Here is a 23,517-nt window from a genome sequence, read left to right on the forward strand (position 1 = left end):
CTCCAAAGTGTGATTCGTGCTGGCTGGTAGCATAGGAACGATGCCCATAGCTATCTCTGGGGTGAGCTTTGATTCCATACAGTTTCTGAGTAGTGTCCCTGGGGATGGGATGCAGAAGTAGAAGAGATCCTGGTTTGTGTTGAGGCTTCAGGGGTGAGGGGGGGAGGGCAGAAGCAGAAATGGTCCTGATTCATACTGTGGTGTTGTTCAGTCACTAAGTCGTGTCCGTGTCGGACTCTGCAACCCCACAGACTGAAGCACACCACGGGAACAGAAAAAACAGAAATAGTCCTGATCCATATGAAGGGCAAAGTGGGGCAAACAGAAGTGGTTCCAATCTGCATTTATGGAAGGATGGGGAGAGCTAAGGCAGAAGTGTATTTGGCATCAGAGAATAGAGCAGGTTCTGGTTGGGGAGGGAGAGGCAGGGCAGAGGCGGAGGTTGGGGTTGAGCCAAAGGCGAAGCGTCCTGGTTAACAGCTGGGCAATAGAGCTCTTTCCACCCAGTAGCCTCCAAAGAGCCCTTCTGATAGCGATTCCATTATCTTCCCATCTCAGAATGTTCCTAACAGCCGGGCTACCAGAACTGACTTGGCCTTAAAGCGCCGAGAGGCTTCTCTGGGCTAGCGAATGCTTAAGACTGGTCCACGCAGCCTCACGTGCATATTCACTCACACCATGTTTTTCCTTTCCCAGTTCTGCACACACAGCCTTCTGCCCTGTCGCAACGCTCTGCCACTTGACTCCCCTCGGGGCGCCAGGAACCCGCGATGACGCGGTCGGCGGGCCTGGCCTTAAAAAGTTCCCGGCCGGGCTCCGCCTAGCCGGCAGCCGGCTCCACCCTAAGCACAAGTCCCAGGCTGCCACCGACTCCTCCCAAAACTGCGAACTACAAATCCCGCCATCCTTCGCGCGCTCTCTCCCGCCTCTCCCGCACCCTAAGCCGGCGCTGCCGGTGAGTCGGCCTAGAGTACCTCCCATTGGTCTCTCTGCCCTGTCAGTCACCTGAGAGTACTGAGGGGCGGGTCAGAGGTGGAGATCCGGATCCGGAGCGGCTGAAAGGCGGAAGTGGAGGCCGGAGCCTGGGACACCGCCGGGGGGAGAGGAGCGGAGCCTGTCCGAGCCCCGGCCCCAAGTAACGCCGCCGCCCCGGAGCCGCCGTGAGTGTGCCTGATCTGGGACCCAGTGTCTCTTTTGTGTTGAAGCCTCTCCGGGGCAGACTTTCCTCCCGCCCAACCCTGGCTTAGGGAGATACTGATCCCTCCCCCGACCCGTAGCCCCTTCTTAAGGGACTCCCCAGGCGTCGAGCCAAAGCTGGGGGATCTCTTCTTTCCTTCCCTTATCTGCCCTTCCTGAAGCTTTGGAAATCTCTCTGGCTCTTCTCTGGCCTGTCTGGTCCGATTATGGGAGGGAGAGACCCTAAGTTCCTCTCCCTCTGCTCCCAGAATTGGAGGAATCTTTGTCAGGTGTGAAGGATCTTGTGCCCCTTCTCTTTTAGAGGTAGCCCGGAGTGTTGTCTGTCGCCTTTTTCCTGCCCCCCACTCCCCATCCCACAAAAACAGTTGTCCCTCCAGCCCTGGAAGAATTTTATCTCGATTTCCTGGGGCTGGGGCGGGGTGGGGGTGGGGGTCCTGCGTGAGACTGCTCCCACAACTCCTTAACTTCCTCTCTCTCCTGAAGCCAGAGAGCCACCCAGGATCTCAGCAGAGTTTAAAGTCTGGATCACTCTTTAGGAATGAGTCTTGGCCCCTCAGCCCCTGTCCTCTAGTTGTGTTGTTCTCTTGAGTGTATCGCTCACTCTTCCTGCCTCTGAACAATTTGGCTGATGTTTGCTCAATCCTAGCTACAGATCACATAGATCTGGGTGGCTCTGCCCATTCATTATCTTCTCTCTCCCCTCCTCCTCCCCACTTGCTGGAGTCCCAGCCCTGTCCTCCCAAAGCACGTGAGTGGTTCCAAGCTGCCTCAGAGGGGACTGCTTTTCCTGGGACTTCTCTCTGTTGGTCTTTAGGGAAGAGGGAAAAGACCAAAAATAAGGAGTCTGGAACTAAAGAGTCCTGGGCTATCTCTTTCCCATCCCTATACAAGCACACTTACCTCCTTGATCAACAGGTCTCACCACTTTTAGTCCCAGGGTCTATTTCCATTCCCCTCTGGGCTTGATCACGTAAATCGTAGATTGCAGAGAATTAAGTTGAGATCACAGTAGCACCTCTGGGTTCTTAATGTGTTCATTTTTTGTAGCCCAAGGAATTCCCATGCATGCCAGAAAGTGCTGATTTCTCCTAGCTTTTCCGAGAGATGGCCCGTACTGACATCTGATCCTTGTCCACTGCTGAGGACTTAGGTGTGTGAAATGGCTGCTGTCTCAGACCAAACTGGGAGGTTCTTTGTTATGTGGCCAAAGTACAGGCCAGAGACTGTACCTTAATGAGTGCAGCCTGACTCTGAAGGCCATGACTGACCCTTGCTATCTACAGTGGAGGAAGGGAGGGAGGCATGCAATCTTTGGGAATTTCTGAAGCTCTTCAGTGTTCTGGGCCATCTTTACTGCCCTTGGATGCTCCTTACAAGTATTCCAGTTGTTTTGCCTTGAGATCTTTTTGACCTCTTTTGGACAGTGTCTGACTCCTACGAACTTTCGAGCTAGACCTAGGATGCACTTATTTCATTTTTTATTGAACAACAAAAAAACCTTGTTAGTGTCAACAGTCAGGTCACAAGCTCTCTCTCTGTCTCTCTGAACTTCTTTGGAGGTTGCTGGAGACTTCTATGACCAACCTAGTTTCTCTAGTCTGGCCAGTCTGTGTTCCTGAGGGGCAAAGTCAGAGAAGCTGGCTGCTCGCTGGCCATTGGTCTCTGACCAAACTTACCTCCTCAGTATTGGGGTGTAGTTTCTGGAACTCTGGGAGTCCCGGGATGAGGCTGGCTAGCTTTCTGAGGGGACCTTCTTTGCCGGGCTTGGTCTCCCAGCTCTGATTCTAAAGCAGGCTTTTGAAGGAGAAGCTCTCCCTTTCAGAGAGACAGGAAAGCATTAGTGCCCTGGGTCAGGCAGGCACTTCTGTCATCCAGAGATGATAGAGTCCAAGCAGAGATCTGACACTGCTTGGCAAGGAGAGGGAGGGCTGTGTGTGGGACAGAAGCCCATGCCCTCTGATGCCCTTCGGCTCCTGTCTTGCCTCCGACAGACAGTAGGCCTTTTTCTGCCTTTATACCGTGGAAGGGTGGTAACAGTAACTAATTTTTTATAAGTCAGTTTAAAGTTGCCAAGTTCTTTTCACACGTGTTCCTCACAAGAGTGCTGGAAGATTGTGGGACTTGTATGTCCACTTTAGAGATGGTGTTGAAGGAACTTAAGTGGCCAGCCTTGGATTACACAGTCAGAAGAAGGTGGGACTGGGTCTGTTTTGGGATTTGATGTGCCTCATCTTCCCTAATAGCAGGTCCTCCTTTGGCCTGTTTTTGGAAGGAATGGACATTCGGATGGGCAAGCCGTGGCCCAGGCGCAGGCCCTTTAGCATCCTCACCAGCGACAGCATCCTCTGAGTCTGCTTTTCCTCCCCACCCTCACCCTGCCCTCCTGTCTTCTTTCACCTCTCTTTCTGGGGACCATGGCAGTTAAGAGTCCCAAGTCAGGACCCTTCAGGGTCTGAGAGTTTGCATGCATTTGCATGCCATTAATTTCTTGGGAATCTGAAAGTCATGATGGCTGGAAAATGAAAGCAAAAGTGAGTGGACTCATGGTCCCTCTGGGCAGGGTGAAGGGCGCAGAGAGCTGGCGGAGCTGGCCTCTGCTTAGCCTCCTGATTCTCCCCTGGTGCTGCCTGCTGCTTGCAATGGGAAGAATGTGGCTGTCCACCAGAGGCTCCTTTCACTGGAGTTTACATGGAAACACAGAATAAGGTCAGAAATTTAAATTCAGCTCCACCAACCAAGTACTTCTCAGAAGGACCCTTCTTCCACTAACCCTTGCCTGGTAAACAGAGGTGGTGTGGTGGGGTGGAAGGCACGAGAGGTTTAGAGTCAACCAGGCCTGAGTTGTCATCTGGACTCCCTCATGTACCAGCTGTGTGGCCTTGGACTTGTTACTTGACCTCTCTGAGCCTCTCTTTCTTCCAGTAAAATGGGGATATAAAATATCTTGCCAAAGTGGAAACAAAGAGGACAAAGAAGTTAGTCTGTTCCCTGGCACAGAATAGATACTCACAAGGTCCATGGGGTTTTGAAGGTACATCATAATTTATCCCTAGGATTCTGAGTCAGTGTTTCTGCCAGTTTTTACTGTGATGCCCGGTGCTTGGCTGGATGGTTGCCATGTTGTCTCGTTCTGTGGATGGGGAACAGAATTGATGTGGGTTGTGTTCCCATTTTACAGAAGAGAACGCTAAGGCCATGATTCTGCTCCTCCCACTGGGGGTCCTCAGACCCACTGGATACTCAGAACCATGGATCTTTGCATCTCCTAGGCAATTCAGTCTTACTCAGTTTTAGACGTTTTTATACTCAAACAATCCTGAATCTATTATAGATTGGAATGCCAAGTTTGCATATATTTAAGCTAAAACAGGAAACTTGAGGACAATATTTTCGTTGCTGCAGGCTGCTTTGGGTTCGATTCCCAGATTTCTGGGCTTTTGCATTTTCTCTCGCCTGAGTTGAGTCAGGGGTACTTTTGAGAAGTATCACTTCAGATAGGATTTGTAAACTAGGATGTCCCCCAACCCAGGTAATAGTGCTTTCAAGAGCCTTGACAGAGTAGAACTGGAGATTTCTTTTTTTTTTTTTTGGAGTGTTTCTTAAGAAGTCCTCTGCATTAATAGCTTGGTACTGTAGAAGGTTAGTTTTCAGAGTAACTATCCCATCTCCTGTATATAGGAACAATCATCCAAATAAAAGCTACATTTTTGAATCGTGCTTCCTGTGTGCAAGGACAGACTGACTGTATTCAGTCCCCAGGTTATGGTGGAGTGAGTGGCAGAGCAGGGGGAAAGTTGAAAGTCTATGCTCTGGCCCCTCCTCACCCTGTCTCTGGGCGAACTGTGCGCTCTTCCCTTTGCGTGGAAGGCCCTTCTCCGCCTCCCGCCTGTGAGCCGCAGCGCCCAACTTTTCTCTCAAAGCGCAGCTGGAACATCACTTCGCTGTGAAGCCCTCCTCCCCCGAGGGAGGCTGAGGGCTTTCCTCTTGCTTGTGCTTTCCTTTCATTGCTTGTGGTCTGCCTCCTTGTCTAGCGGATGAGCCCCGTGGGGGCGCCAGTCGTGTCCTATTCTGTCTCTGTGCCATCCTGGCACCCAGCATAGCAGGCCCCCCACTGTGGTTGTCCAAGGAAAGGGCAGACATTCAGACCTGCCCTTGAAGCAGATGGCAGCCCGTTTCCTCTAACTCACCCAGCGAGGATGCGGCCAACCTGGGATTCAGGCTCACATCCCTCTGATCCGTTTCTTTGTCCAGCCGCCACATAGTTGCTCAGAGATAGGAACGCAGACAGGTAAACAGGATGAATGCAGCACAGGTGACGGGAGGGGCAGAGACGGGTCACCAACTCACTTTCCAGAGGGTAGAGCTCTCCGGATATCACGTCCCACACAAGGTCTCATCGGGAAAGAGCATGGCCGTGGCCATCCGTGGTCCACTGACTGCCTCCCAGCGCCCGCGCACGTGGTCTCTGTGCCCCCGTGGCTGTGGTGGTGGTGGGGTGGTGCTGACCCCAGGCCAGGGTTTGGCAAGGGTTGATGGAAGTGAACTCGGCTCTGGTCCCTGGGTGCTCGCTTGCACGTCTGCACAAGGCTCATTCTTGAGTAAGAGTGGGCCTGAGAAAGTGGTGTTAGCAGAAAAGTTGCAAAGGTCCTAGAGTTTTTGCCCAACTGCACCCCCCCACCCCTGCTCCCACATGGCTTCCACTGTGATTAGTATCTTACATTAGTATTGTACATGTGTTACAGTTAATGAACCCGTTATGCATTATTATTAACTAAAGTCCACAGTTTATTCCCAGTTGCCTTTTTTATAAAAATTAATTGCTTGGTTGATTTGGCGGTGCCAGGCCTTGGGTGCGGCACGTGGGATCTTCGGTCTTCACTGTGGCGTACAAGCTCTTAGTTGCCGCCTGTAGGATCCAGTTCCCTGACCGGGGATTGAACCCCGGGCCCCCTGCATCGGGAGCGTAGACTCTTACCACTGGACTGCCAGGGAAATCCCACATCTCCCTGGTTTTTATCTGGTGTTCTCTTTCTGTTCCAGGATCCCGACAGGACACCACATTACCTTCAGTTGTTACATCTCCGTAGGTTCCTCTCAGCTGTGACATTTTCCTAGACTCTCCTTGTTCTTGATGACCTTGACAGTTTTGAGGAATATTGGTCAGATATTTTATAGCATATCTTTCGGTTGGGACTGGTCTAGTATTTTCCTCATGGTTATACTGGGGCTATGGGTTTTGGGGAGGAAGACCACAGAGCTAAAGTGCCGTTCTCACTACATCATATCGAGGATGTGTACGCTCTGCGTGATTACCACTTCCAGCATCAGCTTTGGTCGCCGGCTGAGGTGTTTGTCGGGCTTTCCCACATCATCATCTTCCCTGCCCCTTTTCGTGCTCTCCTCCTTGGAAGGAAGCCCCTCTGAGAAGTCCACACTGGAGAGGAGGGGAGTTAGGCTCCTCGCCTCCCGGGCAGAGGATCTACGTGGGTTGTTTCGAATTCTCGTACACAAAAGATCTGAGTATCCTCCCCCATTTATGTATTCAATTAGTTATATCAGTATGGACTCATGGGTGTTTATTTTACACTGAAGTTTATAATCCAGTGCTACTTCATTGTTCAAGTTGTCCCCGCTTTGGTCCCTGGAGCTCTTCCAGCTCCCTTTGACCCACCCCCATCATCTCGGGGTGTTTTGGTTTTCATTTTTGTAAGCACTTCCTTACTTTTTGGCACTGCAAGGTGCTTCAGGCTTACCTTGTGTGTTTCCTGCCCTGGTCCTAGAATCAGCTGGCTCTGCAGGGCCCCTCCTTTTTAGCAAATGCTTCCTCTCAGCTGTGTTGATATGGAGTTATATGGTAGGGCTCAAGTTATTTCTCCTCTTGATGGTTAGTCATAGTTGCTGAAGCCTCCAGGGGTAGGTGAGGTGGAGCTGCACCAGGCAAATCCACCCTGGGAGACTCCTGGGAGCTGACCCCAGTGGCCAGCAGCTGCTTCTCCATACTTCTCCTACCCTCTGCCTGATGCTTTTCGACTGAGCCCAGAATGGTCGGATTTGGTATTTACTTTGGAGTTTACTATCCATTTGGAAGGATGAGGTTTATAACCATTCCTGTATTTCAGGTGCTAAGTTCTCCAGCCAAACCTTCCAGAACTTTTGAGTCTGGTATGCGAGTCCCTGTGGTCCAGGCCAGCATTCTATTGCTGTCATTCAGAAACAGACCTCTCCTTTGGGAGGGCTCGCACAGGGTTTGTGGCTCCAGGCAGGCTCAGGGCAGGCTGTCAGTTTGAGCTGTGATTCTGAATCACTGAATAGCTTAAATCCTTCCGTTGTACTGTCATCCCTCTGAAGATGTGTAGCCTGCTGGAAATGCTAACTTGGGATCCGAACAGGAGTTGGTTTACAAGCCTCTTGCCTTCTAGTCATAGCTGCACGTGTGTCCCCTTCAGGTGGCTCTCTCAGAAGCATCCCAGGCCTGGGGGCAGGCGTGGGTGGCCTCCGAACCCTGGCTACTCTCCTAGTCATCAGACTGCTCTCTGCGCGGCTCTGAAGGCTGTGGTGATTAATGACACCAGTTACCAAATCTCTAGCATTTGCAGCCTGGTGTTTTAAAAGGAACTCTGGTGTCTGTCAGCTGTCCTAACGCTGTCCCCTCCCCCTCTCCACAACTGAACTACTTCTTCCCTTTCCTGAAAGAGGGTCTGAGATGGAAGGAACGCCGTTTGGGCTTTATGATGTTTCATGTTATGGGACTTTTATTTTTTTTAAAGAGTTCTTGTTTGCCTGGTTGGGGGCTTTCCCTCAGTGTTGATTGTTTTGTTGTTTGTTTGTTTTTTTTTTTGGACAATGGGGGTGGTCCCCACCCTCTGTTCTTCTGGCTTTGGAAGTCAGTCTCCAGAGAATACAAGGTTATGGTTGTTTACAGGACAGAGGACATCAGCAGTGAGCTGGTCCTTTTTCTCAGGCACTGGGGGAAGTTGTTGTCTTAGTCCATTTGGGCAGCTGTACAAAATTACAGCGGACTGGGTGACTTACAAACAAAGAAATTTATTTCTCATACTTCTGGAAGCTGGAAGTCCAAGATCAGAGGGCCAGCACGGTTGGGTTCTGGTGGAGGCCCTCTTCCAGGTTGCAGACTGCCCACCTCTGGCTGTGTCCTCACGTGCTGGAAGAGGCAGGGGAGTTCTCTGGGAGTCTCTTTCATTAATAAAAGGGTACTCATCCCACTCATGAGGGCTCTGCCCTCACAGCCTCACCTCCCAAAGGCCCCACCTCCAAACACCATCCCAGTGGGCATTAGGGTTTCAACATAGGCATTTGGGAGAGGAACAGAAGTATTCAGAGTCAAGCTGTTGTCCTCCTCAGCACGCTCTCCAGATGAAGGGCACTGATAAATGGGGTCTGGGAAAACTGGAAGCAAAAGCAATACGTGAATAAACAGTGTTGGAACGTTTGATGGAGGCCTCCTCTTTGTTGGGACCTCCCCACCACGAACGTTTACAGGGAGAGCTCTCCCTGCATCAGCTCGCCCTCAAGCCCTTGGTTGAGAGTCTTGTACATCCTTTCCCCAGCAGCCCTGGGAGATGGGTGGTGCTAATCTCTATTTTGCACGTGAGGAGGTGGGTTCAGTGATACAGTACAGACCCACCCTAGGAACTGGCAACTCTCAGACTTGAAGTTTGTCTGACTCCAGCCCTCGCGCTCCTCACCCCTGTGCAGATGGAACCTAAGAGGTTCTACCTGGAGCGCGGAAGCATCGCTTCCTCTGGGCTCTGGCTCTGTTGAGAGATACGAACCGTATGGCAGATAGGTGTGTGTTGCAGCCTTGAGCTGCCCCATTCGCTCGCCAGATCTAACCAGTTTGTATGTGCATCGCAGGCTCGGTTCACCACTGTGCGTCAGGTTTGATGTTATGTGCTGTTAAAACAAAGGGAAACCCATAGTCTGCCTTTGAGAATTTTGTATTGCGATCGTTTCATCTGCAACAGTGCCCCTAGTTTCTCTCACTTTCTCACTTCCAGCCCTCAAGCCCCCAAGTTCTCCACCCTCTTGCCACCCACCACAGTCATGAAAAGGGGGCCATGAAATAGAAGTGTGATTCACTCATTGAAAACTGTTGAGACGCATGCATTGCCTGACATCTTCCCCTCACCCATTGGCATTTTGTACGACAAAAATGTAACAAAGGAGAGATCAGCCTAAAATACTGTTCTTTGGCGTGCAAGCTCCCTGGAGCAGCCATCATCCCTCAGACCCCACAGCAGGAACTTTGACCTTGTTTCTTGGTGGCTGGGCAGCCTCTCACCATAGCGTGTGGGATGTCTGAGCAGGAGGAATTTGGTTTGCTAGATCTAATACCTGATTCTTTCCCCTGCTTGCCTATGGAGCATGACCTCTGCCCTCTGCTCTGTTGAGGAGCTAAGGGCAAAACAAAGCGGGGACAGTAACTTAAACTGGCTTTCTTTCTTTCTTTCCTTTTTTTTTTATTTTGTTAAGGACAGGAAGGGTTTGTGAGAGGTGTCAGTTGTTTGTATGAGTAGCTCGGTAGGCAAGTGTTGCTGATGACTCTGACTTTCAGCAAAGGTTTTTGGAGTCTTTTCTGGGCCTGGGGCAGCCGTGGAAGCAGCCACTGTCCAGGCAGGTACTCCTGGCCCCTGCAGAGACCTTCCCAAGACAGTGGGCCCTGCATTGTTGAGATCCTAGTTAGCGCTGTCTTAGGAAATGAACTGTAGGAGCATGAACAGCTCAGACAGAGGAATCGTGAGGCTTGTGGGTTGGCCGGTATCCTACACCCATTCTGACTGGCTTCCACTTGACTCAGACTCCATCCTGGGACCACAGCAGGTATAGGCTGGGATGAGGGAGGAAGCTGAGGAAGCTTGCCCGGCTCTCTTCTTTGCATTCCACTCAGCCCTGGCAGGTGAAGAGCCGGGGATGGGGGTGAGGGTGGGGAGCCACCACACAGCCTTGGTCCCATCCCCCCTCCCCTGTAGCTGGATGCATAGGGGTTTGTGCCACCAAAAAAGCGTCAGACATCCAGTTGGGCTTTTGCTCGAGGCTTCTTAGAGAGCTGCCCTACATGGGGCCAGAGATTCTGACATAGCCTTGAGGACTGAGGTGTGCCGAGCCGGAGGCCAGGCCGTCTTAGGGAGAGAGTCTCTTAGTGGCAGTGGTAGGCCCGTGCGCCCCCAGGGCCTCTTCAAGTCAGTAGGCAAGACAAGCCTCACCGGTGCAGCTGCAGGCAGACCCCTGTCTGTCTGGCCTTCCTCACCACCCTGCCACCCAAGTGACCAGCAGAGAACCCTAGCGCTGCCCCTGGGGCCCAGGGCCCTTGGATGGATGGTATGAACGGGCACACTGGCTGGGCCGTGTCAGCAGATCCCAGTAGTTAAGCCCCCGCCCCTCGGCAGCCTTTTTGCCCATGGGCACAGGAAGAGAGGGCCTGGAGGTTTCCATCCAGCGCTGACTCTGCTGTCTGCCTCTCCAGGGAGCCCATCTGTGGTCGAGAGCTGAGAAAGCAGCTTGGAGATCGGGGAAAGATTTCTTGGGGCTCTTGCTGGGGCTGGGCGCGGGGAGGCCAGGGCTCTGACCTCAGGGGTGGCTTTCACCCAGCTCCTGGCATCTGTGCTGAGCGACACCACCGGCCTCCCCTACCAGGGAGAGGGCTGCAGGAGCAGGCACGCTCTGTCCCGGCTGCTCCTTGGCACGGCTCCAGACACGGGAAGGCCCACACGGTCACGTGTAACCAGGGTGTGAGCCTCTTGGTGTCCCTGCATGCGGTCCCTTGGGCAGGTGTTGGTGTAGCTGGTGGACCCCGTACTCACCGCCTCACTGCGGTGCAGGGGTCTAGACCCCAACCCTGTGGAGTCTCCCTGTTGGAAGGGAAGAGGGGAAACTGCCCCAGGTTGAGGGAGTTGGGTGGGCTGGGGCAGATTCCACGGCCTGTCCCAGCAGTAGGGCCCTCCGCTCTCACTCCCTCTGAGTCCCCCTCTGGGATGATTTCTCTCCCTGTCCCCTGGATAGGGAGTCACGTGCTGTGACTGTAAAGGCAGCGCCCCTTCCCTCTCCTCCTGCTTCCATCTCCCCCAAGCCCCTTCCTTCCTTGTGGGATGAGACTGCAGCCCTGGCCCGACACACCAGATCTCAAGCTGCGTGCACTGCTAAGCTTCTGGCTTCCAAGGCCCAGCTTCCTCTGTTACACACTCCAGATGAGACTCAGGCCCTCGGTGTGGTGATTCCACACAGTTGCCAGTGGTCACGCAGGGAGGACATGCCTCTCTTTGAGTCCACCGCTAAACCCTTTTCCCTCTGGACTGCTTGGGGAGTGCAGAGAGTCTCCACTGTAACCTCTTTCTGAGCACTGAAAAGACATCAGCGTCGGCTTTTCCATGAAGCTTTAAACAACCTTAAAATTCTTTAACCCACAATTAAGTACGAACCATAAGTATATTCTTAATATGTATGCAGCAGGCATATTTGTTTATGTTGAATCCTGCTATCTCGCCCGTTGTTCGTTTGGGTATCTCTGCTCTCCTTTGGTCTTCTTCTAATTCAGACAATATTTTTTGGATTGTCTTTACTCTGCCTTTTGTAATACTAAAATATAAAATATTTTATCTACAGGGGAGTTAGATTGGTCTCATGTTTCTAAGCTTTAAGTTTTCATTGCTGTATGCAAAATTCTGTACCAGCAGCATTTTTAATCTTTTCATTGACATGTAACTTATATACAGTGAAACTTACAAGTCTTAAGTGCAGTTTTGCTTGCGTAGACATCCACGTGGGTGCGCCTGGTGGCTCAGTGGTAAAGAATCCACCTGCCAATGCAGGAGATGCAGGTTTGATCCCTGGGTTGGGAAGATCCCCTGGAGAAGGAAATGGCAGCCCACTCCAGTACTCTTGCCTGGAGAATCCCTTGGACAGAGGAGAGCCTGGGGGGCTTCCGTTCTGCTGCAGCTGCTGTGTAGTTGCTAAGTTGAATCTGACTCTCCGTGACCTTGTGGGTTGTGGGCTACAGCCTAAGCTCTTGCCCATGGACTGTAGCCTGCAGCCCTAGGCTGCAGGGGATGCAGAAGAGTTGAACAAGATTTAGCAACTGAACGACAGGCATTCATGTGTCTACCTCCCAAATCAAGATACAGAACTTTTCCATCCAACAGCATGTCTTCTTTTTTAGTTTGATACAAAAGTCCTTTTTCCACAGTTAAAAGCCATATTTTGGTGGCCCCATTACTCTTGGTGGATGTAGCAACATTATTAATATTCTTGGGCTTTCTGTCTCTGACGGGGGAGCCTTGCTGGAGTTATAATCCTGGGCTCAGGCTCTGCCACCACCCAGCTGTGACCCTGGGCAAGTCACATCGCCTCCCCTTCACCTCCTCTGTGATTGTGAAGAGAAGCTTTGCACTTTGACAACCAATGAGTCAAAGCTAGTTAGGCTCTTAGTAGTGTAACAACCTTGCTGTTCACAAGTCCCTCACCTTCAGGAGGATACTGTGCCATGCACTCTGAGTGTTGTTTCATTTAATCTTGTTTCATTTCTGTGTGATTGGTGTTAGGTAATACCATTTACTAGATAAGGGACAAGGGACTGAAGCTTACAGTGGTCACTCGTCTGACTTGGCCAAGGTCACTCAGGCTTTAACCAAACCCAGTTCAGCCTCCCAAGTCCTGACTGCTAATAGTGCTGGGAAAGGGTGTGGTACCTCCTGTGGATCTTGGCTCTTGTCTCTGGATCTGCCACCAGCTGGAGGCCTGGGTAGTCCTGCTGTGAGTCTGCCTTCTGGTCCTGGGTGCCAGTCGTGGTGGTTCTGGTTTTCCCCTGTGCTTTTTAAGTCTAGGGGTGAATCAGCTCCCCTGCCGATCTGAGCTTTTTAATGTCTTACACCTTAGATTTAAAAAAGAAATTTGTGTTTATTTTATTTTTGGCCGTGCTGGGTCTTCGTTGCCGCTGCTTTCTCTAGTTGTGGTGTGCAGGCTTCTCATCGCAGTGGCTTCTCTCGTTATGGAGCACGGGCTCAGTAGTTGTGGTGCACGGGCCTAGTTGTTCTAAGGTTCGTGGGGTCTTCCCAGACCAGGGATCAAACCCATGTCCCCCTCATTGGCAGGTTGATTCTTAACCACTGGATCACCAGGGAAGTCCCCACACCTTACCTTTTGAACCTAATTAACTCTCCTACCTTCCCTGATTTGCTCATTCTCTTTAAGCTAACAGGTTGCTTCTGCTGTCCTCTTGCCCAATTCTTACCGTGTTAAATATTCAGGAATGCTTTTATCCAGGGTAAAGTATAGCTGAAGAGTCACTGGCCAGCACCCCCCAACCCCCAAGGCTAACCTTGAGTAAGCAAGTCTAGAGTCTCAGCCCAGCCTCTGGCCAAAATGAAATCTGGTTTCCCTAATCTGCTCACTATCCACGCTGTGCCGGGACTCTCAGCTAGAGGAAGTTTCTGAAGCAAACAGGAAGTTCGAGAGACACCCACCAGCTGGAATTGCTCACTCTTTACCAGGAAGGACAGAGCATATCAAGTGGGTGACTTCATGTATTAGAGAAGGGTATGGATGCTGGGGGGAGGGGTGACATTCTAGCAGCATCTGGTGTCTTGGAGAAGGCTTCAGGTGTTGGGTAAAGCCAAGAGCCAGTCCCCACCCCCAGCTTGCTCCACCTGTGTTGTCCACAGTACCCATCTGGGGGTGCCTTTCTGTCTCTCATTTTCCTCCCTCCTTCCTGTGTCACCTGCAACTCTTGGGCTTAAATCAGCCACCTAGAATCACTTAGGGAACTTATTTTTATTTTATTATTTTGGGTTTTTGGCCATGCTTCACAGCTTGTGGGATCTCAGTTCGCTGACCAGGGATTGAACCTGGGCTCTTAGCAGTGAAAGTGCTGAATCCTAACCACTGGACTGCCAGGGAATTACTGGGAAACTTATTTTATTTTTTGTTGTTATGTTTTTTATTTTTTTAATTAATTAATTTTTTTGGCTGCTCCAGGTCTCAGTTGCATCATGCTGGAGCTTTCATGGTGGTGCACAGGCTCTGGAGTGTATGGACCTCAGTAGCTGCAGAGTGCAGGCTTAATTGCCCTGTGACATGTGGGGTTCCTCGATCAGGGATGGAACCTGAGTCTCTTGTATTGGAAGGCAGATTCTTAACCACTGGACCACTCAGAAAGTCCCAAAGAGACTTATTTTAAAAACACTGATTTCTAGACTCCACCCCTAGAGATTCTAGATTCAGTTGGTCAGGCCTATTTTCTAAACCTAGTGGATGATTCTGATGGAAAAAAGTTTGAGATCCACTGACCTGGTGGCTTAGACAGTAAGAGTCTGCCTGCAATTCAGGAGACCCAGGTTTGATCCCTGGGTCGGGAAGATCCCCCGGAGAAGGGAATGGCCACCCACTCCAGTATTGCCTGTACCTGGCGGGCTACAGTCTACAGCAGAGTCGGACACGACTGGGTGACTAAGCATGCGTGCCCTGAGCAACACCTAAGTGTCCAGAAGTCAGAACAGCAGCATCCTGCTCTTTTTTTCCTCTTTCTCTTACCCCCTTGGTCTCAGCCTGGGCTGGACAGCTCTTCAACAGAATTGGATGGATTTCAATCTGAAAGAAGACTGACTTTTACTGTGTCATTTTGGGTTAGAATGCCACCACTTGACTGCACCTGTGGGTAATCTAGCTGCTGGTTCAGGAGGAAAGGTTCCCAGACAGAAGCCCAGCTCAGTGAATTCACCTTTACCACCTGCCGGGAGTCCATCTCTGACTTGGCAGTCTTGGGAGGGGAGGACCTAGGGCTTCCTGGGGCCTCGGAGTATGGCCTTTGCCTATCTTAGGCACCTCCATGTCTCCGTGTGCCCTTGGTGACAAAATCAACTTCCTCTGTGCCTTAGCGTCTGGGAAGGTTCAAGACCTCGGCTCATGTGATCACTGAGTGGGGCCAGGAAAACCACGAGGCACAGGCCATAAAAAACTGCTGTGTGTGCCTGCTCAGGTGTCTCTGCAAACAGGCCCGGCATCCAGGAGGAACATGTCCCCGGCCAGTTTGTACTAGGCAGAGCACCTGCAACGAGTTATAAAATGCAGACGCCAGGCCCTTCTTCAGCCTGTACCAGAACCTCCGGGGGCTGACTGCACGAGTGGTTTTGTTGTGTAGACCGGGTTGAGAACCACTGCATAAAAATTATATGTCTCTTCTTCTGACTTGTTTTAAAAAATCAGAGTTGTCTGGGCAGGTTTGGAAACCCACTGGCTTGATAAGAGCAAGACTTAAGTGTTACCTCTATTGTTCTTGACTTGTGAGTGCTGGTTACCCCCCACCCCAGTAACCCTCAGCCCCAGCTGCTTTGGTTGTCTTGGAATTGCGTCTTCACCTCCTGTTCCCCTTTCCCCACTCATTCATACCTCCTTCTCCAGTGCCCCAGCCACACCCTGTTGCCGGGCCAAGATCACGCATCATGTGGATTCATGGTAATAACCAACCTGTAATTCCATCGTGGTTTCACACTGTCGCTGTTGCCTGGCCCTGGGCAGCTCCTCCCACTGGTGGCAAGAGTACATAGAGACTTCAGGGTGGCTGTGATTGGCAGCCAGAGGCAGCCCTTGCTGGGCCAGCAAACTACTGCCACAAAAGGAGTGTCTCATTCACCCAGCCGCTCAAAACCAAACAGAGGGAGGGCGTTGCCTCCACAGTGCCCCCTACAGCGGGGACCGTGGCTGGCATCCAGGTTCCGTCACCACATGCTGGGTGGCTCTGAGCAGGGCAGTTAACACCTAAGCAGCAGGCTATTTATCTGAAAAATAGGAGATGGTTTTAAAGCTTAAAGGAGATGCCGGTTGTGCAGTTGTTCAGTAAATGTCAGCCGTCTCTGAAAACCATTTCATTTGCTGAGCGCTCTTTGAATTCCCTGTTTGTTTAGAACATTGAGAGGAAGGCGACAAAAGAGCGAAAGCGCAGACCTGGCCTCGAGGGCGCAGTGGAGGGTCTTGCCAATATCACTGACTGGGGTGAAAGAGAAAGCATCTGAAACTAGAAAATATTTCAAAACTAGCATTTCTTGTCACCAAGTAAGGACCCCCCCCCCCATACTTCCTTCCGTGTGCTCTTGGGGAATAGGTGGCCCCCACTTCAAACCTCTTTTCCTTTAGAGCCGTCCAGAAAGGAAACTCTTGTTCCTGGTTAGTGAATCACTCTTCCTGAAGCTCACTTTTTAAGCGAGTTGCTGGGAGAACTTGGACGTGGAGAAACGATTTGAGGTTGCACAAAGCGAGCCCTTTGTGCCTGCTTCTCACATGAGCGCAGACCACTGCTTCTCACAAACACCCCCCTCTTCATTCACACCCTCTCCTTTGACTGGCGGGGAACGAGCTCTCCGTGCTCAGGGGCCAGTCGGGCTGTCTTGCTCTGAAACCCTTCCTGCATAGACTCTGTCCTGCAAAGGGCAGTCTCATCCAAACCTTTTCTTCTCAGCTTAGGTTCAGATGCCCCACAGAGTCTTCAGGATACAGTACCTACTCACAGAGCTTGTTTGTCAGACATTCTGTGTACGTTCTGATACCCATTAGTCTTCTAGAGGCTTCTGGAGATGGGTGCCTCAGCCTTCTTTTCAGTCCCAACCACCACTAACAGAGTGACTAAGATGCCGGTGTAAGAACACCAGCTCCTGGTGGGGTGGGGGGATACGCAGGTCTTGGCTCCTATGTTTGTCTCTGCCCATCCACACCTCCCCCCTTGTCCTCCTCCATGTCGCCCTCTGCCTCTGCCAGTGGAGAATGGAACTGAGGTCTCTATTTAAAAGGGAAATTTGGCAGCCCTTCTGACTGCCAGCAGAGCTGGCTGGCTGTGGTGTGTGTTTGGTTTTGTGTGTGTTTGGTTTTTTAATGTGTGTGAGACTTCTGGGCCATCAGAAATGAGAGAGCTGGTGGGGGGTGGGGGGAGAGGCTCAGGAGGAGGGAGTGAAATGAAGCTTTGATTCCAGCACACAGTCCAGCCTCAGATTGAGAAAGTTGGTCAGTCCTTCTGGAGATGACAGGACAGAACGACTCTTTTGATAACAACTTGCACCTGGCCAGGCCCTGGTCCCCAAATGCCCACGAGGTTGACCGAGCACCTTGTCTGAGAAGCTTTCCACGGGGACTCCCCGTTTCCTGGTTGGCCTCACCTCCCACTCTGGCTTTGCCCAGAGGTGGGCTGTGATCTGAGCTACCAGGCCAGAGGTCCATTGTTTGTTGAGCTAGATCCTAGAATCTTCTGAGCCAGTTTTTGGTACCCCATGTTGCCTGTTGACTTACGCGTCAGTCACCAGGCTAGCAGATGCCCTTTCCTGTGGGTATTAACTTGTATGTGAACGTACGTTTCTGGGGTTGGGAAGTCAGTGTGCTGAGAACTGTGAGCCTAGAGTTGGGAGACCACTTTTCTCTTTACCATCAGATGGTTGTAGGGCCAAGAGATGTGAGTTACAACCTAGTGAGGGCTCGTGTCCTAACTTTTGGAAGAGTGGGGCAGGACGTAGGTGGGGAGGGGAGGCAATCAGCCAGGTCGTCAAGGAGGGCGGAGGGAGTGACCTGTGGTTTAAGAAGGGCTCACTGGGCCACAGTCTTTGTACTAACCCAGTACTTCTGATCTCTCCCTTATAGTTGGAGTCCCCCTCCCCACTAAGTGCCTCTTTGCATAGCACCGGCCCCTGCCCCCACGCTCACTGGTACCACTACAGCGGGACGGGCCATGGCGGGTCGGGGAGGCGCAGCGCGACCCAACGGACCAGCTGCTGGGAACAAGATCTGTCAGTTTAAGCTGGTCCTGCTGGGGGAGTCCGCGGTGGGCAAATCCAGCCTCGTCCTCCGCTTCGTCAAGGGTCAGTTCCACGAGTACCAGGAGAGCACAATTGGAGGTGAGTGGGCCCAAGGGCGGGGATGGTGGCCTCAGGGAAGTGGAAGAAATGCCTGGGCATCGAGGAGAAGGGACGCTAACTGCCCACAGGCTAAGCATGCTTCAGGCGGCAGCAGCTTACCTCCCGTAAGCCCTGGGATTGAATCCAGCAGCTGGTCTCCATGTCTGTGTCCCAACAGACATTTAGTGAGAATAATCTGAGAGACTAAAACCGCCTTCCTCCCCTGGTTCTACCTCTTGGTTTACTTGTGTGGCCCGAGGTACACCCCCCACTGACCTGGGACGGGAGGGCCCCACCTGGGTCTCTGAGGATTCTTATCTTCTTTCCACAACCAGGCAGTGCGTCAACCCCGGAATGGGGAAATGGCCTTGTGAGTGGGCTGGTGTTTCTGAAGCTGACCTTTAGCCTTTCTTGAGCTCAAAGCCTGTCACTGATTTCCTAGTGATATCCTGGAAGGTAGCATGTGAGGGTCTGGCCTCAGCCTCCTGCCTCAGTGGCCAGTACCCTTCTCGAGGGACTAGGGCTGACCTTGGGCTTGAGTCATCCTTTTTCTACCCTCTTGGTTGGTAGGAGGTTTCCAGGCAGCTGGAAACAGAATGGGCCGTGTCAGCAGTCTTCGGCTGCCTCCTCAGCACTCCAGTCAGGAGCTGAGAGGGGGAAGTGAGGCAGTGCCCCAGGCCCCTCAGGGAGGTGTGGGGTGGGTGGCCGCAGAGGGCCAGCTTCCTCCACAGAGCTGCCCGGTGTCCTCTGCTGGCTCTCCCGCCTGCCAGTCGCAGCTCCAAGACTCTTCCTTTGAAGCACACACACAGGTGCCGAGTGTTCCCCTGCCTCCCCCGGCCAAAGACAGGGTCACTGTGTTCCCTGAAGGTCGAGCTAGTCAGGAGTGAGTCGAGGGCAAAGCCAAGGGTGGCAGCCAGCCGGCATGCCTGAAGGTGGCAGGGGCGGCAGTGGGAAGCCAGTCACCCAGCCCCTGCCTGGCAGTAGCACGGCGTGTACTTCATTCTTCCCCAGTATAGCTGAGCGTGTGAGAGTGTCCTCAGGACACCAAAGGCCAGCGACACCCCTGGGCTGGAGCAGACAGAGGGGCTCAGAGTGTTCTCTGATGGGAGAGTAGAGGAGGGGCGTTGGGCCCACCCTTTTGTGTTTGGAGCCAGGTTTCTCCTGGAGTCTTCCTCTCCTGCCCCTGGCTGCTGTCCTTCAGGGAGGGCTTCTGAAATAGCTTCCCTTCTCCTCCCACTCCCGCCTGGCCGGGTCTGAAAAGCCTGTACAGCCCCGGCCCCCTCGACACACAGAAGCACCAGCTCTGCCTGCCATGCTCAGCTGCTCTGGCCGCCAGCTTGGGGGTTTTCAGTGCCTCTGTCAGCAGCAGGCTTCTAAGCGCCAGCGCCTGGATGGCTCAGCACAGATGTGTGGGGGTGTCTTCTCAGCTCTTCCACACCTGGTAACACCGCCTTCCCTCTTCCAGCGGCCTTCCTCACACAGACCGTCTGCTTGGACGACACAACAGTCAAGTTTGAGATCTGGGACACAGCTGGACAGGAGCGGTATCACAGCCTGGCCCCCATGTACTATCGGGGGGCCCAGGCTGCCATCGTGGTCTACGACATCACCAACACAGTAAAGATTTTCTCTTGCTTCTCCACCCGTTGTGCCTGTTTGGGGTGTGGGCACATTTCCTCTGGTGTTGGCGGGCGTCTCTCCAGAATCTTTAGGGTGGTGACATCTTAGACACCTGGGCACTGTCAGCTCTAGCCTCTGCAGTGAGCGGCCCTGGACAGAAGGCCCACCCTGTCCTGCTGATGCTCTGGCCCTGTTTCCCCAGGATACCTTTGCACGGGCCAAGAACTGGGTGAAGGAATTACAGAGGCAGGCCAGCCCCAACATCGTCATCGCGCTTGCGGGCAACAAGGCGGACCTGGCCAGCAAGAGAGCTGTGGAGTTCCAGGTGGGGAACAGAGCAGACTTAAGGGGAGGACGAGCTGGCTCCACTAGGCTTCCCCAGGCTGCTCGGGCTTTGCGAAGGACTGCCACGGCTGGTGGTAGGGGAGCTGCTGTCTGAGTCCCCTCACGGCTCGAGCAGAGCCTAAAGGGAGTGTCGTCCACCGCTCTGCCTTCTGTGTTCATCAGGGTTGGATGTGTGTGTGTAGATAGCAGAAGCTTCAGCTTACTTTTTCTGTAAACTGACTTTTTAACAAAACAGTAAAAAAAACTTTTTTTTTTAAACACATGCACATCAGAAATTTTTAACAGTACAGGAAAGTATATAGGATGAAATTTGGGTCTCTAACCCTAGAAACTCAGTCCCACTTCCCCCAAATTCCTCTCACTTTCTTGTCTCTCTGGAAAATATACACAAGTCTTGTTGTTGTTCAGTCGATAAATCGTGTCCAACTCTTTGTGACCCCACGAACTGGAGCACGCCAGGCTTCCCTGTCCTTCACTGTCTCCCTGAGTTTGCTCAAACTCATGTCCATTGAGTTTGCCATCCAACCGTCTCATCCTCTGTCACCCCCTTCTCTTGCCCTCAGTCTTTCCCAGCTTCAGGGTGTTTTGCAGTGAGTCAGCTCTTTGCATCGGGCCAATGAATCTTTTTCTTTACATACTGTGTGTTTTTTTTTAACCAGTTCCCACCTGATGGATTTCTAGGTTGTGTGTAATTACAAAAGAGTAGAAACAGTGCCGTAGTCAACATCCACATACTTTTGTCCAAGTGTGTGAGTGTATTTATTTGAAGGGTAACTTTCTAGAAATATTTTCTAGCCTAGTAATTTTGAAAAGCAAGAGGGCAGAACTGGGGCCCATGGATACTTGAGTCAGACATCTGCTGATGTGTGTGAGCTGAGAGGTGCTGTGTGTGACGTGGAGAACTCAGAACAGGGGTGCCTTAGGCCTGAAAACCGCTGCATTGTCTCTATCGTATGGAAGACAATGTAATCAGGGACAGTTCTTCTCCTGGGTCTCAGCCCCTGCCAGTGTTTCCCTCCCACTCACTTTCTCTGCTGCTAAGTCACGTCAGTCGTGTCCGACTCTGTGTGACCCCATAGACGGCAGCCCACCAGGCTCCCCCGTCCCTGGGATTCTCCAGACAAGAACACTGGAGTGGGTTGCCATTTCCCTGTCCAATGCAGGAAAGTGAAAAGTGAAAGTGAAGTCACTCAGTCGTGTCCAACTCTCAGCGACCCCATGGACTGCAGCCTACCAGTCCATCCATGGGATTTTCCAGGCAAGAGTACTGGAGTAGGGTGACATCGCCTTCTCTGACTCACTTTCTCACCTGTGTCCAAATCAGGAAGCACAAGCCTATGCAGAGGACAACAGTTTGCTGTTCATGGAGACATCAGCAAAGACTGCGATGAACGTGAATGAAATTTTCATGGCAATAGGTAAGTTGCCTCTGTTCCCCTCCCCCAGCCAGAGTGTATTACTTGCTTGCTGTCCTGTCGTAGATCTGTGGGGTCCCTTCATCAACAGATCTTTTACCATTTTTAATATTTTGATAAAATTTTCTTTTTCATCTCTCAGATAAATATAGTTCACTCCAGGAATTTCTAAAACCTGAGCCCAAGTCTCAGCACTTCACTTCCAGACCCTTTATTGTACCACCATCTAAAACTGTACATCACCAGCTCCCTGCCCACTACTTAGGATTTTTTTTTTTCTCCTCATTTGGCTCTAGAGTCATCCTGGGTGGGTTTGAATCCTTGCTCTCCCACTTATTAAACTCTGTGGTCCTGGGAGAGTTATTTAACCCCTCTTTGCCTCAGTATTCTGAAAGACCCAGAATGCACCTGGCACATAGACGTGAAGCCATCAGTATGCTGGGTATCACTGATTGGGTGGCACCCAAGTGGACTTGGGAGAGTGCTGGGGTTTCCTCACAAACACACATCTTCCTGTTCCTCTCCCAACAGCTAAGAAGCTTCCCAAGAACGAGCCCCAGAATGCAGCTGGTGCCCCGGGCCGGAACCGAGGCGTGGACCTCCAGGAGAGCAACCCCGCCAGCCGCGGCCAGTGCTGCAGCAACTGAGCCCCCGTGCCTGCCCGCTGCCCCCGCCTCCTCCGCCTCAGTGGCCCGACTGGGATCCACGCGAACCAATCGCACTTAACGACTCGGGCCACCACGGGGGGCAGGGGGAGGGCTCCACCATGATTTCTCCGTATCATTTTGATCATAGGCTGGAGTGAGTTATTCCACCTGCACCTTTCTGTACAAATACTAATTCAATTTTAAGTCTTAAGTCACTTTTTTAATATATATGATCTGCTCTTCCCATTTCCTGCCCTTTCTACTGCTCTCCCCCTCTTCTGCTGGTAGTAGCCACGTGCCCCTGTTCCACCCCCACCCTGGTGTGTGGGGAGGCAGGGGTTGGATCAGTTACCCTTCTTCCCCTCTTGCTGACTAGCAGGCTCAGCAGGAGCATCCATATCCTTACTGTGTCTGGAGTGTGCTTGGTTCTGGGTGGCGGGGCAGGCCCTTGGGGCCAGGGAAGGGAGAGGCAGCTCTTCCCTCAGCTGGCGGTCATCAGGCTGCAGCGCCCGCCTTACCCCCCAACTCACAGCTGGGAGAGAACCCACAGCATTACCACAGCATTATTGTGACAGCCACGACCCATTGCTCATAGCCCTCTTCCCCCTCTTCCTTGGTCACCCTGACCTCTGGCTCTGAGCCCTGTTCTGACCAAATCACGATGATGAGTATTTGGGGGTGGGTGGGTAAGGGGGGGTAGTGGGAGGGAATGGAACCAACTTTTTCTGTATTTTGTATTGTATGTTTTCTTCAACATGTAACCAATCAGTATCTTGTCAATATAGTCAGCCGATCGATCGACCTCCCGCTTGTCTTCCTTTTCTTTCTCTGGCAGAGTTTATCAGGCCATAGCCCCTCCAGCTTACTTGAAGTTAACTTCACATGAACCTCTAAATCTTAAACAAAAGCATTCTTCCCCATCTAAAGTGAGGGGATGTTGGTGGTCATGGTAACCAAGAGAGAGAGGCCAGCTCTAACTGGGTGGTGTGGGTGAGTGAGCTGAGGCTGAATCTCACCAAGATGAAAGTTGAGGGTCCAGTATTTGCCTCTCCCCAACCCCCTCCAGATTTTATTGGGGCATGTGCAGTCTGTATTTGAAAACAGTTGACCTCTAAACACCAGAAACAGCCTCTTTGGGGTTTCTTGACTAGTCTGTACTAGCCTGGTGAGGGAATGGGGTCCTCTCACCCTTTTCCCTGAAGAAGAAGGAACACCTAAGACCTTTGAAAACTTGGCTAGTCCTAAGGCCAAGACGGCAGTAGCTCCACACCAGATCCAAGTCACCTGGTCCCCGGTCTCTCCCGGGGCCCTCTGCTGGTCCTGGAGTCCAGTGATGGTGGGGCCCTTTTGGCTCTCTGCTGCTCCCTGCTGGAGCTGCTGGTCCAAACAGTGAGCAGAGCTGAGTGAAAC

General features: G+C 52.1%; 1 protein-coding gene across 2 annotated transcripts; it reads left to right on the forward strand.

The window, feature by feature from the left end:
• Positions 1-1,002: 1,002 nt before the first annotated feature.
• Positions 1,003-22,909, forward strand: RAB5C (RAB5C, member RAS oncogene family). 2 transcript variants are annotated; one of them, XM_055575870.1, is made up of 7 exons: positions 1,144-1,160; positions 2,245-2,347; positions 17,827-18,080; positions 19,546-19,697; positions 19,903-20,025; positions 21,370-21,463; positions 21,992-22,909. In XM_055575870.1, the coding sequence occupies exons 3-7, from the start codon at positions 17,915-17,917 to the stop codon at positions 22,105-22,107; spliced, it is 651 nt and encodes a 216-aa protein (XP_055431845.1). In that variant the 5' UTR covers positions 1,144-1,160; positions 2,245-2,347; positions 17,827-17,914; the 3' UTR covers positions 22,108-22,909. The 2 variants fall into 2 exon arrangements, with proteins under 2 accessions (XP_055431844.1, XP_055431845.1); XM_055575869.1 differs by lacking the exon at positions 2,245-2,347 and having other exon boundaries at positions 1,003-1,160.
• The last annotated feature ends 608 nt before the right edge of the window (positions 22,910-23,517 follow it).

Source organism: Bubalus kerabau, chromosome 4 (genome assembly GCF_029407905.1).
Source record: "Bubalus kerabau isolate K-KA32 ecotype Philippines breed swamp buffalo chromosome 4, PCC_UOA_SB_1v2, whole genome shotgun sequence".
In the NCBI taxonomy this organism is placed as follows: Eukaryota; Metazoa; Chordata; class Mammalia; order Artiodactyla; family Bovidae; genus Bubalus; species Bubalus kerabau.

Bases quoted from the DNA above. Each gene is read 5' to 3' on its own strand.
- RAB5C (XM_055575869.1), top strand. From the start codon at position 17,915: ATGGCGGGTCGGGGAGGCGCAGCGCGACCCAACGGACCAGCTGCTGGG. The intron at 20,026-21,369 runs GTGGGGAACAGA...TGTCCAAATCAG, and splicing joins AGAGAGCTGTGGAGTTCCAG to GAAGCACAAGCCTATGCAGA. The intron at 21,464-21,991 runs GTAAGTTGCCTC...CTCTCCCAACAG, and splicing joins TGAAATTTTCATGGCAATAG to CTAAGAAGCTTCCCAAGAAC.